Consider the following 17,705-nt stretch of genomic DNA (forward strand, 5'->3'; position numbering starts at 1 on the left):
TTTTGTATTTTCTCATATAAACCGTGTACCAGGCTAATACCCATACCTCGGATCCTTCTTAACGGCAGACAGCAAAGTTAGCCGTGAATTACGATGGCGTATTATCAGTAAAATCAGGCCTACTCTGTGATCCACCAGTACCTGCGGTCAAAAAAGATTCACAATTGCACCAAATTGACCAAATGTACCATGTATAAAACGCTGATAAGACCGGTGGTTCTCTACAAGCACGAGACCTGGACTATGCTCGAGGAGGACATCCAAGCACTCGAAGTGTTCCAGTGTCGAATGCTTTGGATGACCTAGTGGGCAACTTAACTATGAACCACGAGCTCTCTGCACTCTAGTTACGGCAAACCTATCATCTGGAAGGTGGCAAAAGCTGGAAAGATACGATGGGCAGGACATGTTGTGAGAATGCCGACAAACACTGCACAGCTGGTGTTTACAAGAGATCCGGATGGTACAGCAAATGTTGGACGTGGTCGAGGATGAAAGACTACAGCCACGAATGAAGTGTTGAGGCGAGGAATTGTTGATTCAGCCTTATTGTAATTAAAAATTAAAAATATGTAAGTATGATGAAAAGTATGCCATTATGCAAATGAAACGCGTTATGTAAAATAGGATTTATTGTGACATTGTGCCACATTTAAACTATATTCAGACAAAACAATTTTCCACTACACTACAGATTTGTACCACTTTTGTAAATCCACATCCGAGCTGGGCAGATCGAAGTACGGAACTTTGTCGGAACGTCTTCTGAACCGATCCGATAACGTATCCTTAATGTCAGTTCCATCAATCATCGTTATCGTTTGATGCATTTCGCCTAGATTTGTGCAACTAGCTCGAGCGCAGTAAGCCGAAGCCTCCTTCCAATCCGAAGAGTACATATAATCTACCACTTGGTTCAAGTCCTGGAAGCGAATCAAGTTGATCTCAAAGTCTCAAGAAGTGTTGTTAAAGAATGGTAATATTTCAGAACCAACCTTATCGCTTAAATCGGTCAACGATATCTGCGGAAACAGGTTAACCTTGGGCCGGTTCCGACAGGAACGATTATTCCCAGCACTGGAAATCTTTCCCGATGAGTTGCTGCGGTTCTCTTTCGCCGGACCAATGATCTCTTTCGGTCGGTGGAACAAATTGAAAGGAAGTCGTCCCGGTACTTCGGCCAACGTTTCCAAATCGACACGTTTCTTCGAGTTGTCATGTTTTCTGAACGTGGACCACATTTCTATTTTTTTTTTACTTTTTTACGATGACAAGACCGACCAATAATGGTCTGGCCAACGACCAAGTGATTTATGATTCCATGGCTTACTTGGGGATGTTTCCATCATATTTCCTCCGAAGAGGTGATTGCTTGGACGTTCGTTGGACGTTGTTGATCCATTAGGCGGCATGATTTGTCGATTTGTCACCTTCATGATGGAGACAACGTGAATGTTTGGGTATAAATATTGACACACCATCGATGGGAATCAGAACATCTGTTTTCGGGCAATAAGCGACGCGACCACATGGTTGTGGCAGACAGCATGTTCAAATAAAGCATGGCTTCCCAACTAGCATTTTTGCTGGATAAAAGCTTAAGCGAGCTTTCTTTTGAATGTGTTTGCTACATAAGCTCTTATGCAGCTACTTTTGTTAGTAGGGTTTGGCAAAGGGTTCGCTATGAACCTTTTTGGTTTGGGTCGCCGAACTTCAAAAGCATTCGAGGCTGGCTAGATTCGCCAATTGGTCAGTGATAGGTATTTAAATTTTTCAGAACAGTTATAGGGTGACGTTGGATATTATTCGAAGGTCTGTTCTTTTCGTCATGAGGGTTTTTGTCAGCTAAATTGCCTGAAATTTGGTCATATAATTCAGCTTGACTGGGAAGGATTTCAGGCCAACTCTGAGTTCAACAGGTTTAAAAAATCCTCTATGACGAAAAGAACAAAAGTGCCGTAAGTTCCCCTATCCACGGTATTTCCTTTGGAAATTCTTTAAGTAATTGCTTTGGAAATGTATAAGGCAACTCCTACTGGATTTTCTTTGGGAATTTCTTCAGAAATCTCTTTGGAAGTTTATTTGGCAATAGTTTTTTTTTCTCGATAGTTATTTTGTTTTCAAAAAATCATTTGGCAGATACTTTGAATATTGCTTTGTCAATTTGATCGTTAGTTTCTTTGGTATTTATTGGGAATTTCCACGGTAATTCCAGGAATTCATTCAGAGATTATGTCCAGGAATTTCTCAAGAAATTCCTCATGGGATTCCTCCTGGACCAGGAACTCATTTTTGCATTCCTTTAAGAGTTTTAACTAGGATTCCTCAAGCAATGTCTTCAGTAATGTCTCCAGTGATTTTTCCAGTAATTCCTTCTGTGGTTCTTCCAACAATTCCTTCGAGGACTCCTCCAGCAATTCCAAATGTATATGAAATTTTCTAGGAATTCCTCATGCGATGGATTACTGGAATCCTTTCGGGCAATCTTCCTGAGATTTCTCCAGAAATTACTCTTGTGATTACTTCAGGGGCTCCTCCATGGATTTCTCCAGAATACCTCTACCGATTCTTCGCGATATTTCTTCAAGCATTCCTTCTGGTATAAATTCAACGAATATCTTTTAGGAATCTCCAGGCATTCCTGATGAAATTTCACTAGAGATTTCTCTAGTAAATCATCCAAGGATTTCTCAAAAAATTGCAACTTGGCATCATTTTCCTCAATTCTTTTAGGGATTCTTCTAGAGATATCTATTGGGATTCCGCCAGCTGCAATTCCTGGAGAATCGTTGAGAGAAGTTCCAGGAGGAATTTCATGAGAAATTTCTAGAGTGGATAGTAACTCTAAAGGAATTCTTGGATGAGTCTTTAGAATCAACAAAGGCATTTCTGGAAGTATCCTAGGAAAAGTACCCCGAGGAATCGCAGCAAGAATGCCTGGAGAAATTCGTAGACATAACTCCTGCAGGTTATGCCTTGTTCGAAACCGGACAAAGTCTCAGTAACAAGGGACCCCTCGAGTTGGGTCTCAGGGTGGGCTTGCTACCGGGTAAGCTGAGGGGCTACGCGAACAAGGTGTGTAGTATGTACAGTCACCTGACTATGATGATTGTAGAGAAAGGATTGGAAAAGCTTTTTGGGTAATCTATGGTTTTATTTATCATACTGGTCTATTGGGGTTTCGAGAGCTAGAGATACTAGAGACGTGAATGTTCACAGGGCAATGATACTAATTAATGGAGTGTATAAGTAAGATTTTCTGGAGGAGTTCTAGAAGGCCTTTCTGAAAGAATTACAGCAGGAATCGCTTGTGGAATCTCAGCTGGAGTTCTTGGATGAAGGTCAAGAGGAGTTTACAAAATGATGAGAATGGAGAAATCTCAGGATAAAATTTCTAGAGGAAATACTGAATGAACTTCTGGAAGAATCCTTGGAAGATTGCCAAAAAATAATCCAAGTCCCAGCAAGACCTTTTGAAAGAATCCCAGGAGAAATTCTTAGAAGAATCCGTAGAAGAATTCCGGGAGGTACTACAATAAGAATATCTGGAGAAATTGCGGGAAGAACCACAGCAGGAATTACTTGAGAAATCCAGTTGGAATTCCTGATGATAGTCCGAGAGGAGATTCCTCCAGGAACTGTGAAATTTATGGAGAAATTCTTGGATAAACATTCCTGGAGGAATCACCGGAGGTACTTCTGGGAGAATTCCAGGAAGATTGCCCGGAAGGATCCCAGCAAGACAGCCAGGAGAAAGCTCCAGAAGAATCCTTAGCAGAATTTCCGAAGTACCACACATTGAATTTGTATAGGAGCTCTAGCAAGAATAGCTGGAAGAACCGCAGACAAAGTTACTTGAGGAATCCTAGCTGGAATTCCTGGTGGAAGCTGCAGGAGGAATCCCGCGAGAAATTGCTGGAGGAAACCCTGAATAAAATCTCTTAAGGAATTCCTGGAGGAATCCCTGGGGGAACTTCAGGGAGATTCTTCGAAATATTGCCATGGATAATCCCAGCAAAAAAATCGGAAGAAATTTCACGAGAAACGTCTTTAGTAATCCCTTGAGTAAGTCGTGAAAGTATAACAGTAAGAATTTCTGGAGGAGTCCAAGGAGGAATTCCTGGTAGAACCACAGTTGCAATTGCTTGAAGGATCCCAGCTGGAACTACTGGATTGAATATCTGAGGATGTTCCTGAAAGAACTATCGGAGGAACTTCTAGAATAATACTAGGAAGATTGTCTTGAATTATCCCACCAAGTATTCTTAAAGAAATTTCTGGAGTGATTGCTAGAACTCCGGGAGGTATCATAGAAGAAATTTCTAGAGAAATCCTAGTGAAATTGCTTGAGGAATCTCTACAAGAATTATTAGCAAAAACCCATCAGACATGCTGGGGGAATCTTAAGAGAAGTTCCTTGAATAAATACCTGAAGGAACACCACCAGTTCTCCTTGGAAGAATCGGCAGAGGTATTCTGGAGAAATCCATGGAGGAGTCCCTAGTGGAATCGCAGGAGGTATTTCAGGATGAGTCTCAGGAAGATTTCCCCGAAAGTATTGCAGTCAGTATGCCAGGAGAAATATCTGAAAGCACAGACAAACAGACGTATCTCTTAGAGGAAATTCATCAAAAACTGTTGCCCGGTGTCATTTTCATGAGCACACTGCCACCTGTTGGTAGAACCTCGCGCGACACTTTTGGCCATGATGGATTTCGATTTGACGTTTTGCTGACACGCACACTACTACACAAATTGCCTGTAATTTTCGTATGCATCATTCAGCAACGTGTACACTGGCAAACGTCAAAGCGATCGAACATTAGCGCCTCTGATGGAACGATCGCGCAAATCAAATGAAATTTGAATTGATCGTTAAATGCATGTGCCAAACCGTTTTGAAAAGTGTTACGTCTGTTTGTCTGTGCTGAAAGTATTTCTGCATTACAATTTCTGGAAGAATCCGAATAGGAATGGCTTCAGGAATCGCAGCTGTAATTCATCGAGGAATGCCAATAGGTGTTCATCCATCAAGAAACCCCAAGAGGAATTTCTTGGCGAACCCCTGGATGAAATCTCAGGAGGAAGTCCTGGATAAATTCTTGAATAAATCCCTGGAAGAATCACTGAAGGGATTTCTGTAAAAATCCCAGGGAGATTTCCCAGAAGAATCCCAGCAAAAATGGTCGAAGACTTCTCTAGAGGAATCGCTAGTAGAATTCCTGGAGAAGTTCTAGGATAAATTGCCGGAAGAACCGAAGCAGGAGTTGCTTGAGGAATCCCAGCTCGTATTCCCGGAGGAAGGCCAATAGGAGCTCCTGAAGGAATCCCATGAAGAACTTCTGGAACTGCTTGAGGAATTCTAGCTGAAATTCTTGGAGGTGGTCCTACACGAGTTCCTGGCGGAATCCCCAATTTCCCGAGGAATTCCTGGATAAAAACTCCGAATGAATTCCTGGAAGAATTGCCATATAAACAATCCTGAGTACTTTTGCTCTCATTATCTAACGATCAAATATTGATAAATTCATTAAAGGTCATCATCAAACTACTGCTGAAAGGCAAAACAAGAGGGATAAAAAGTATGAATAACTGTTTAAATTGTTGAGGGGAGCCAAAAATGTGTTCCGGAAAGGGGCTGACAAAATCGGGTCACTTATGTAGCGAAAGGAATGTTTTTTCGCTCTCTCTTAAGGGGGGCTGTTTGGTAACGAAAGGGTTACTCAGGGGGCTGCAGCTTGGGCTGCAGGGGATCTCAGGCGGACTCTAGTGGAGTTTCGGCGAATCTAACTGATTTCGCAATGGTGACCTGCAGTTCCAGAGCAGTGGTTCCGAAAGATTTATGCGGGTATAACTCGAGAACCGGAAGTTTGAATTTCGCAACAAGTTTCGTAGGCGTGTTCGGAAGTTTTCAAAGGCGTTACGGAAGAGCTTTCAGGGGTTTCGAAGGGTCCTAGGTGCGTTACATAGGGTCCGAGGGATTTCAGGGGGATTTCCGAGACATTTCAGGAAGTTTCAGAGCATTTTCTGCGGGTTTCAGAGGCGTTACGGGGGCGTTTTGAGGAGTTCATGAGAGTCCTAGATGCGTCACATGGGGTTTGAGAGTGTTTTAAAGGGTTTCGAAGTTACTTGGGGAAGTTTCGGAAGATTTCCGACGGGTTTCAGAGGCGTCACAGCGGCGCACGCAGAGAAATAAATTGTAATCACAATTGAATTCTAGTTTAAATCAACCAATTTCTCAGTTAACTATAACGACAAACTGATTTCTTGTTCAAACTGAACTGTTTCATTGTTTGATAATACAGAAATTTGCATTTGTCGAAATTGTTGACAGTTTGGTAGTTTCAACATAAAATAATGGATTGTTTTTAACGACTGCACTTGTGCCACTAACAAAGCCGGAATGGGATTGTGTTGGTGACGGCAGCTCATTGCAGCAGCTCGGAAATCTATTTTTGACACTCGGCAAGTGGATGGAAAGGAAAACGTCTTGATATTTACAATGCGATATCCCTCACGGCCAAAGCTGCACTTGGAACTTGGAGTGAAGGGTTTGCTACACCTAGAATGACTAGAACGGAGAGTGACGTCAATGTCAAAATTGAAACAGCGATCCTCTGTCAAATTCATACAAATTCAAACCAGCACGAGACCTATCAAAATTGGAACATGATGCCACACTCTCTTCTAGTCATTCTTGCTTACACTTTTCTCGTTGTGGCGATATTGGGGTAAGAGTAAGAATTTCAAAGATGTGTGAGTGCTTTCGGGTCATGTTTGTGGTCTCCATTTTGTAGAAACAAATGAAGTTTCTAACGTCATATGGAATGATGGTAATTAGTTGTTTTTATCGATATTCTCTATAAGAACAAAGAAATATGACTTTGGAATAAGTAATATCTCAGTTTGAAAATCAACCGTGCGTTTTATTGTTTTAACCCTAGTAGGTAGTTGGGGTCAATATGGCCCAGACAGGCACGCTGAACGTGCACTACGTCATCGTGGTGCGAAAAATCCAACATCGTAGAAGGATCAAACATGCGTCATTATTCTACGTGTGGATTTTGGATAGCATTTTAGGGGGTCTCAAGTGCGTTAGATGGGCTCCGAAACCTTTAAAAAGGACTTCGGAGGCGTTTGAGGAAGTTACAGAAGCTTCTTGGTAGATTTTAGAGGCATTACGCAGGCGTTTTTGGGGCATTTCAGTAAGTTTCGAAGGTTTTTTAGAGACCCCTTTACAAAAACCCTGTAAACAGATTGAAACGCCCCTGAAATGCCTTGCAACGCCTCTGGAACCTCCGTAATCCCAGTGAAACGCTCTTGAAATCATCAAAATCAATTTAAAATGTCCCTAAACCACTTAGATAGCCTTTACAAGGCTTCAAAATCCCAAGAAACGAACCTAAAACCCCTTGAAACGCCCCTGAAATGCTATCAAGCACTCTTAAAACCTCTAGAAACGCTCTTAACACGTTTCTGAAAATCTCCAAAACTTCCGGAAATGACTTGAAACGCCCCTTAACACCCTTCAAAGTATCCTGGGACCTCTCCGTGAATCATCCTTAAAGCCCATTGAAACGCCCTTTTTTGGGCTGTATGGGAACTTCCTAGAAACCCTTGCTCCCATCTGAAATGCCCAGGAGCAAGATCTGTTCCTCTGAACTAGATTCCCTCATTAAGCCCCAACCTCATTTATTCCCACATTTTCCTCTTTTTATGCACTTTGGATGCTTTTTCAGTTTTGGACGTTTTTGGAAGTTGATGATAAGAATTTTAAAATGCTTGCAAGGACTTGGCCAGGTGTGTGGAGACGAGTGAATTCATGTTTTATATTGTAGGTAGTAGTAAGAGCTACAATAACTGTGGAGTTGCATTTGGATATACCTTGGGATATACTCATCTTTGCAACTCCAAACACGATTTGTGCAAGTATTCGTGCTATGCTATGCTAAGATGAATTTGTGTACCATGCTTGTCTACGTTTACACCTATGAAAATTATCGTCATGAATTACCTTGCAACTCTAAACAGATAAGGTCCACTATTTAAACCGTTTGAGTTATAGGAATTATCTAAAAGGCTCTATCATCGACTCATCAAAATAAGAAAAAGCCATAGCATAACCCTTGTTGATCATACGACCTTCACTCGCGGTAGTTCTTCGAGGACCTAGAACATCTTCGGAAATGAGTTTCTTCCAGAACAATATTCCAAAGACCTGTAGGATGTTGCACCGCATCAGTAATGTAGCAATATTCCATTGATAACACTTGCAGATCATAAGGCCTTCACTCACGGAAGTTCTTGTAGGACTATATCTTTGGAAATCAGTTCTTTACCGAACAATGCTACATGAGCCTGTTGTATGATGTTGCGCTGTATCAGTAATGTAACAACAATCCATTAATTACGCTTGTAGATCTTGAGATCTTGACTCACGGAAGTACTTGGAGGTCCTAGAACATCTTTGAGATTTTTTTTTATAAAACAATGTTCCATGGACCAGGTGGGTGTTGCACCGTATTAGTAATGGGACAACCATCCATTGAACACGCTTTTACATCTTAAGGCCTTAACTCGCGGTAGTTCTTGGTGGACCCAGAACAACCTTGGAAACTAGTTCTTTATAGAACAAAGCTTTATTGACTTGTCGATGTTGCACCGTATCAGTAATACCGCTTATAGATCCTAAGTCCATCACTCGCTAAAGTTCTTGGATGACCTAGGACATCTTTGGGAACTATTTCTATACAGAACATTCACAGATCGAAAAAAGAGTGTAAAATTCTGTGACATATGATGCACATAATTGGAGCGTGGGATATCATCAAAATTTACATGACATATCATGTAAAAGTCATAAAATATCATGTAAACTTCCATTATATGTCATGTAATTCAGCATGACTCTGAGTGTTTACATGACATATAACACAAATTTACATGATATATCATGTAAATCATCATAACATTAAGTTTACATGACCGAAATGAAGTTTACATGACGTGTAAATCTCATAATTTTTATCTGTGTTGCTTTATGAACCTATAGGAAGTTGCATCGTATCAGTAATCTAACAAGAATCCAATGAATACGCATGTAGATATTAAGACACTTACTCACGGAAGTTCTTGGATGACCTAGAACATTTACGGAAATTAGTTCTCTACAGGACAACGCTCCGTGGACTTGTAAGATGTTGCACAGTATCAGTAATGCACCAACAACCTATTGATTATTCTTGTAGAACTTAAGGTCCATATTCACGAGAGCTCATGGAAGACCTTAAATATTTGTGAACATAAGTACTCTACTGAACCAATTTTCATAGTGACGCATCAACAGAAGGATAACAGAAAAACATTAGATCTGCTAAAACTTTCCTGGATCACCTTTGAGCCTATGACCCACCCAATCAAAGCCTTATATTCTCTTTAACACTTCGTGACAGTCTCCGTGGTCCTTCGCTTGGTCCGTCTAAACCGTTCTTAATACCTCCAAATATCCTCTGAAACCTTCATTACAACCAGTATGCACTCTCCTCCCTTAAATTCTTCAACTATCTTTAGAACTCCCCCTTCCCCTTCCCCAGTAACCCCTAGAACCAACCCTTACTACACTACTCCACTCCCTTTCAGCATGAACTCTAACAATCCTAGCATATCTTGAGGTGTGCAAATTTTCATTTTTTTAGATTTACCTTAGTGTATACACATATTTGACGGAACAAGTTCATTACCATGATTATTTTGATGACCCCATAATGGACGTAAAAAGAGATCTGAGTGTATCCTCCAAAACTGCAAGATGGCACTAGCAGCGAATAAACAGTGACTTGCAGAATTTCACAGTAGGCGACATAAGCAAACAGATAAAGTACGTGCACGCGTCGTAGGCTACTACGATTCGACGAACAAAAATACTTTGACTGGTTCAAGCCAGATTTGCAGTCGATTTTTTTTTCCCGAAACGAAACCTTCCGTCCAATTAATCCAAGCTCATACCAAAAACATGAATGCTTCTAGGAATTTGACGTTGGACGACGAGCGCGTGTATGCGAATACCCTCTCGCGTACAGGAGAAACATCTCCTCTATCCTCCGGTGTCATGCTGCAAGCAGCATTGATTGATAAACGACCGAATAGTTTGTGCTTATCTATTATTTACTGTCTAATGACCATATATTATTCCCAATTCACGCCTATATTTGCGCTCATTAATAAATCAGTTCAGAACGCATATAAAAATTCAACCCAAACCATCGACGGTTTGGAATTCAACTCTAGTCTTGCAACTGTCTCCTAGTTCGACATGCTTTTTTGCTCGCTCATCATTCACGTTTCCCTTGGTTTTATCTTCAACCCGAAATACGTTCGGTCCGAAGAAGACGTCCAAGCCTGGCTAAGCGATCAAGCAATCCAGTCACACATCGTAGCCATCTTCGATGGAATCGGGCGCGTCGATGTAGTAGTGGGCGATCCCGACCCGGATCACCCAAAGGAGTTTCTCGATCTTCTAATCCATCCCTCCACCGGCTCTCCGGCGATCCTCCAAGGTAAAACGGTTCGCCTTTACCGCGAGGTCGTACCCAAGAACGAACAAGATGGTTGCAACGGCGATCGCCCAATGCTGTCCGCCATAATCGAAATGGAAGGTGGGGATGACGAAGCGGAGGACTTGGAGGCGGAGCTGCTGGACGTGATCGATCGCGAGTACGAGGACGAGTGGCGGTTCATAGAGTGGGATCGAACGTACGAATCGTTTGCGAAGATCTGGGATCAGAATCATGACTTCGGGTATGTGGTGTTTGCCAGTTGGCGAGCGTTCGAGCTCTCGATGAGGTGTCTGCTGGATCCGTATGCGACGTATTTGTTCGTTCTGAGCGAGGGCAGTGGGTTTGAGATGGGGAAGTTAAGGGAGTTCATGAAGACCGCCTGGACTCGAGAAGGAGTCTTCAAGGTTTTCTTTCTGTTGGGCGGGAAAATCCTGACGTATGATCCGTTTTTGCTTGTTGGACCTAAGAAATACGGCGCCATGAAAGAGTTGACGAGCTCTGCCGATATTCCAAGCATTCCACAGGGCAACTTCAACGGCTATCCTATCAACATTGACGTATTCCGGTCAACGTACTCGGACACCGTAGTGAACAAAGAAGGTAAAATTGTGAACTTCATCGGAGCGGACATCGAAGTGGGGAAAGTGTTCATCGAAGCGATGAACTTCACACGTACGAAGGCATCACTTCTTGTTCGATGATCTGTACTACAGAATTCTTTTCAAATTCTAGCTACCTACCTACCTCCAGACAAGGACCAGTTCGGCTTCAAACTACCGAACGGAAGCTTCAACGGGGTCATCGGACGACTGATAAGGCACGAGAGCGACATCACCTTCGTTGGTTTCTTCATCAAGGACTACTTCAGCCGGGATATTGAGTTCACCACCGGGATCTACACGGACGAGCTGTGCTGTCTGGTGAAGAAGGCCAGCCGCGTTCCGGAGTATCTGCTTCCGATCACCATCTTTCCGGCGGACTTGTGGGCACTGCTATTCCTGACAGGGATCATTTTCTCGATAGCGTGGATCATAATTCGGGCGGGTATTCAAGCCAAGTCCGGCACAGGTGTGCGCTGGAACCAGAAGCGGCGCTTGGCCCAGCTCTTCAATCTGTCCAACGACATCCGTGATGCTCCGCTGTATCGAAAAATGGTTCAGATATGCGTTGATACGTACATTCTTCTGGTCAGTGGTCCCTACCAGCGATTCACTCGTTCCAGTACCGAACGGTTGATGCTCTTCGGGATCATTATGGTCAGTTTGATCTTCGTGTCCATGTTCCAGTCCAGTTTATCCTCCGTATTCTTGAACCCTGTCTACTACAAAGACATCGACAGCCTTCAACGGTTGGACGAATCCGGCATCCAGATTCCCGTCAAATACAAAGGTTTCACGGACGACGTCTTCCCGGCCAATTACAGTCCGATGATGGACTCGCTCCGAAGCAAGATGATCTACAACCCGATCAAGACATCGATGATGGATCAGGTGGCACATTCGACGAAGATCGCCACCGTCACTCGCAGAACCACCCTCTCGCTGGACAACGCCGTGTTCATATCGACCAAGCAGCTGTTCATGGTGCCGGAGTGTCCACGGTTGTACAATCTGGCGTATGTGGTTCCCCGCCACTCCGTTCTGCTAGAAGCCATCAACATACTGATCCTGCAGATGTTGAACGGTGGCCTGATCAACCACTGGATCGATGTGATGAACTTCAACGTGACGATCCGGGACTGGGAGCAGATTCGAAGCTCTCATGAGGAAAGCTTTAAGATCCTAACTCTGATCGATATGCAGTTTCCGTTTTACCTTCTAGCCATAGGGTTAGTTTTGAGTGGTGTGATTTTCGTGATTGAACTGGTATACTACAGGATTTCCATGATATCGGCCTTGAAGCGACAACGCAGGAGGGCTAAACCGATGGCTCCGCGATTGTTGAGGGTATTGGACAGTAAGAGTAAAATGGTGGCCTAAGTTATATAGACATTTTTGAAATTCATCACGCGTTAACTACACGAATACAGTTTGAGTACTTACACTGTAGATTACCTTTTGAATTTATTAACTTGTAGTCGCTTAAGAAATGTTTGCTATAATTACATGCATATCTGACACTATACAATAATATACCAATTCAGTGACTTTAAGTAGCTTATAGTATCTTAAAAGCATAATTAAAAATAAGATCAATGATCAAATCTGACCCAACGGTGACTCCCAGATCTCCCATCCTTTCCATCTAACACAAATACCCCAGTCCGTGCTGATTGTGGGGATGCAGAGGTGATCTCGGTCTTTACTGTAGACGTGTGCGCCGCCGCCGCCACTTAAATCGACCCGGCGCGCCGCTGTTCACATTTTTCCACGCCGCTGAACAAAATTTCCCACGCCGATGAGAAAACGACAATTTTTTTTCTCGCCAATATCGGTTGGTTTAAAAATTCTTTCAGGGCTTCTTCTATAAATTTCTTCATCGAGTGTCTCCAGGAAATTCTCTAGTAGTTCTTCCATATTTTGTTTAGTGATTCCAGTAGTTACTATTTCAATGGTTTCAGCCAAAAATCATACAGAGATTTCATCATGCGTTCCTCCGGATATTATTCCATGTACTTCACCAAAGAATCCTCCTGAAATTCTACCAAAGATACCATTTAGATTTGTTACTCGGTTTCTTCAAGAAATTAAGAAATATCTTCAGTATCAATTCCTAGAAAGTTTGACATATATTTCTTTGGAATATATCTAAGTACGTCTCCAGACATTCTTTCAGGATTTCTTTCAAAATTATGCTTATGAATACCTTCTGTTTTTTTTTTAGAATATCCTCCAACTCTTTCTAGAATTATTTTAGGCACTTCCCTGAGGTACTTCCACATAATCCTGCAGGAATTCGTTCACGAATATCTCCAGGTATTAGATAAACAACTTGTTCAAAAATTCTTCCAAGGATTTCATCTGTAACTTACTAATGTATTCCTTCTAAAATATCACTTCATACTCCTTCAGTACTTTTCTATGGATTTTTTTTTTTGATTTTCAGAATTTTTAGAAAATGTTCAGCGATTCTTTCGGAAATTCTTCCAAGAGTCCTCCAGGAATCCCTTAGAAAATTTCGTCAGGGATTACCGAAGAAATACCTAGAAGGTTTCTTTTTGGAATTCCTCCTGTGGCCTTTTCAGAAATATTTCTTGGGCTTCCTTTAGAGATTCCTCCGGGTATTCTTTGAGATATTCCTCCACAGAGTATTTTGTGAAATTAAATAAACCATGTTATTTAAGTTATTCTTCGAGGCTTATCTGAAGAAATTTCTATAAAAATGTTTTAAAATTTCCTGATGAGATTTAATTTTATTGGTACTATTTTGGTAATAATCGTTGGAGGAGCTCCTGGAGAAGTCCCTGGGGAATACCTAGAGGAACTCCTGAGATTCACTTATTTTTTTAGGTTTTGTGCTGAGATTCGTAACAAAAGTTCAGTTAATTGGACGCATTGGCTTAATTTTCTCAACAGAGGGGTGGAAAATAAACACTGAAATAGCTTTAACGGAATTTATAGTAAAATTTTTGGAAAAAAATTAAGAAAATTCCTGGAGAAGTTTCTGAGAAAATCCCTAAAGGTATTTCTGAACGAAATCTTTGAGAAATTTCTGAATTAATTATGAAGAAGTTTCTGAGAGAATCATTCGAATCAAAGGAATCAAAAAAAAAATCGGGAATCCATGCAGAAATTGCAGGAAAAGGTACAAGAAGAATTCTTGAATAAATCTTTTACTGAATTTTTGAAGGATGATTTGGAACAAACCCTGAAAGAACTCCTGGAGAAACTTTTGGGTTCTTGAAAGAATTTCTTACGCAATGCATGAATGATATTAGTGGATAAAATTATCTGATACGATTTCCCTAGAGGAACTTGTGAAGCATTTTTTTTTAAATGAATCGTCAAAATAAAACTTTAGAAGGAGCGGATCTGGTGTGATGGTTAGAACACTTGACTATCCCGCCGTGGATCTGGGATCGAATCCCACTCCCGACAAACTCGCAAACTGTGAGTTCTTCCTTCGGAAGGGAAGTAAAGCGTGGGCCCCGAGATGAACTAGCCTGGGGCTAAAAATCTCGTTAATACAGATAAAAAAAATCTGATAGACAAACCTTGGAGGAAGGTTTCTATACATCTCTAGAGAAGTTTACTATCCCACCCGTGGAGAAATATCTGAGGATTTTCTAGGCAGCCCCCTGGAGGAACTCACAGTAGAATCCATTGAGAATTTTCTGGAAAAATTCCTGAGGAAACGCCTAAAAGAATTCTTGGAGTAATTCCTGAAAAGAACCCTAACAGAACTCAGTACTGGTAATAATAGTATTAGAAAAGAATATCCTTAGAAGAGACGTTGTGAAGTTCTATCTAGAGGAATTCTTCACAAATTTCCTGGTAAACGTCCTCAAGGATACTCTCTAAAATTTATAGCATAATTCGTATAAGGATAGTTTTTATTGAAACCTCTGATTTTCATACGTTTGAACCTTTCACAAAAAAAAGATGAAAATTTTACTTTAGGAACAGGAAACAAATTATTCTGTATTACCCCGTAACGTGGGTAGATCACCTTAGAATGGTGCGTTGCGGTGTAAGATCTACCAAATCAAATTTTGATCTTGATATTCACGTATTTATAAATATTCCGAGATCAAAGGTTGATGTACTTTTTTGTGTTTTGTTGTTTATTTTGTTGCAATGTACTGCTAATTAACATTTTCTTTCAGCAGGATTCAGGTAAATTGATCGTATGACAAATAATATTGTAAAACTATGCAACTGTGGCGAGCGTATCACTAATATGTAGCTTATATGACGTACGATGTTAATATTATTTTATATTTCAGATTATCAACCGAAGAATTTAGTAATTCAACCAAATGCCATCAAAATGACGAGAGAACCAGGATGATTCGGGCAGACAACTGATTCTAAGAAGTCCAACTACGGTGCGCCTGAACGTTGACCAAGCGTATCCTTTGGAGTTTACCCTTTCACTAACAACACCCAAATTCCCGTGACACCTAGGCCTGAGAGATCGTAGAGTTGTCTACATTTTTCATAGGTGTCCAAAACTAACCATCCTTTCCCTTTCCTCAGCAGTCGCAAGGACGTGGCCAGGACAGTTCTCGACCATTGGAGGATTGCGTCAGTCTTGTCTAAGAGTCAGAGATTAGTCCCAAATCTTTGTGCATTGGTTCGGACGGGAAGGAGGCAACCCTCATAACAGCGGTCTAGGACTGTACCACCTACGAATTTGTGCGACTCGCTTAATGCTAATGCTAAGGAAACAAATTATTCTGTATTGACAGTTTTTAATTACTAAAAATAGCACTACATTTAAAAATTAAAAAAATTGGTCACGCCGATTAGGGTGTACCAATTTTTTTAATTTGGTCGGTACGATTAGGGCCGCCGCCGAATAGGGTGTACGGCGTGGCGCCGGCGTTGCCGCCGCCGCTGTCTCAAATTACTATGCACGCCGCCGCCGGTGAAAACTGCTTCGGCGCACACGTCTAGTCTTTAGTAGCAACAACCAGCACACTTTATCATTCCTTTCCCTTCCCAACTGACTATAAGGACGTGGCCGGCGCCGTTATTGATCCAAAACGTATGAGCTGCTTAAATTGCACTTTGAGAATAAGTGGAGTGTCCCAGCCCTTATTCATTTGGATCTCAGTGCAATTGGAACCAGCTCAGATCAATCACGGAGTAGCAACCATTGACATGTATAGTATAATTAAAAATAAGCTTAAAAACTCAGAAATACTTGGAGTATAAATCATTCTCAAGCGTGATCAGTGATCATTGATCAGTGCGACTACTATATTTTATGGGTGTCATACACAGCCAAATTCATGAGTTGGTAATCGTACATCAAGCAACTGGCAACAAATGCGAATCGTTATACCCCTATAACCCCGAAAAAGACCCAAACCAAGAGTCGAAACGCCAGGTGAAATATTATCACTTCGATTTCAATCATCATGACCGAAAAGCCAACCGTGGAGTAATGATTTTGCGAGTCTCGCTAAATCTATCTTTTACCACAGAGAACAGACATCCAAGTCCAATCTGAATTTTGTGTAAGAAATATTTCATCGATAACACAAGTGGCAACATCATGGCGCTGTTATCGGGTAATTTCCTATACTAATTTAATTCACCACTTGAAATGTTTCAATTTAATTTACCACTGACTGTGGCAATATGGTGTTCGACGGTGTTAGTGTTTTCATCGTGTATTGGTTTAAAACCTTACTCAAGTGAAGATTCAAATCTTTACACAACTTTCTGAATTAAATTTGTTGTAGCCTGGATGTCTGTTCGCTGTGCTAAAACTAGGTTTTAGATAAATTTCCACAGTTTTGTGACCTTCTACCAACTTGTTCAGGACATCAAAGTACACATCTGAATGAAGATGTGAAGTTTTTATATCTGAAAACAAAGTTATAGGCAAACTTATCAGATTTTAAGGTCAACTTTCACCTTTCCGGCGTAAAATGGCGCAGGTGGTTCAGTTGGCAAGTTGAAAGATTAGACTTTTTACTATCACTTGAGGATGAAAAACCTCGTGAGCAATAGTGGGAAGGGTGGTTTAAATACATGGCAAAAACTTATTATTTTGCCTGTAATACAAAAAAAATTAAAAGTAATAAGCCTGCCATTGGCGTAACTAGAATCCAGACCCCCCCCCCCCCCCCCAGCCCCGAAATTTTTCATGACTATATATGGAAATAAGAAAAATCTGACAACCTCTGTCTCAATGACAAACAAAGATCTATAATAGACATTTATTTGGCATGATATGTGTTCAAATTAATAGTTAATGGAGACTACCCAAGTAAACACGCTGTTAAAGCTGTACGTTAGTATGGGACAAATATCAAATCCTCGCTCCAGTCGACTTTTTAGATCCCATTTAGGTCCCATATGAACTGTGCAAAATTTCAGCGCAATCGGTGAAACTATTATTTAGCGCAAGCGGTTCAAAGTTTTCATAGGATTTACTATGGGAAAAGTTACACTTTCAGATAAAAAATCCCAGAGGGCGTCCCTTGTCTCCTTAATTCAAATCGATCAATGTTTCTTGTAGAAAAATCAATTATGA

At 41.2% G+C, this 17,705-nt stretch overlaps 3 protein-coding genes across 3 annotated transcripts in view; 1 reads left to right on the top strand and 2 right to left on the bottom strand.

Moving 5' to 3' along the window:
- Nucleotides 1-17,705, bottom strand: part of LOC109408938 (uncharacterized) — a 463,030-nt gene that overhangs the window by 290,275 nt on the left and 155,050 nt on the right. The window lies entirely within an intron of this gene.
- Nucleotides 625-1,384, bottom strand: LOC134291125 (uncharacterized). The gene is made up of 2 exons (XM_062858488.1): nt 996-1,384; nt 625-923 (listed from the first exon to the last, which is right to left on the bottom strand). Exons 1-2 carry the CDS (start codon nt 1,239-1,241, stop codon nt 684-686), a joined length of 486 nt encoding a protein of 161 aa, XP_062714472.1. The 5' UTR covers nt 1,242-1,384; the 3' UTR covers nt 625-683.
- On the top strand, nt 10,458-12,757 carry LOC109431157 (uncharacterized). Its single transcript, XM_019707361.3, has 2 exons — nt 10,458-11,228; nt 11,289-12,757. The coding sequence occupies exons 1-2, from the start codon at nt 10,628-10,630 to the stop codon at nt 12,533-12,535; spliced, it is 1,848 nt and encodes a 615-aa protein (XP_019562906.3). The 5' UTR covers nt 10,458-10,627; the 3' UTR covers nt 12,536-12,757.

This window comes from Aedes albopictus, chromosome 1 (assembly GCF_035046485.1).
Source record: "Aedes albopictus strain Foshan chromosome 1, AalbF5, whole genome shotgun sequence".
Lineage (NCBI taxonomy): Eukaryota > Metazoa > Arthropoda > Insecta > Diptera > Culicidae > Aedes > Aedes albopictus.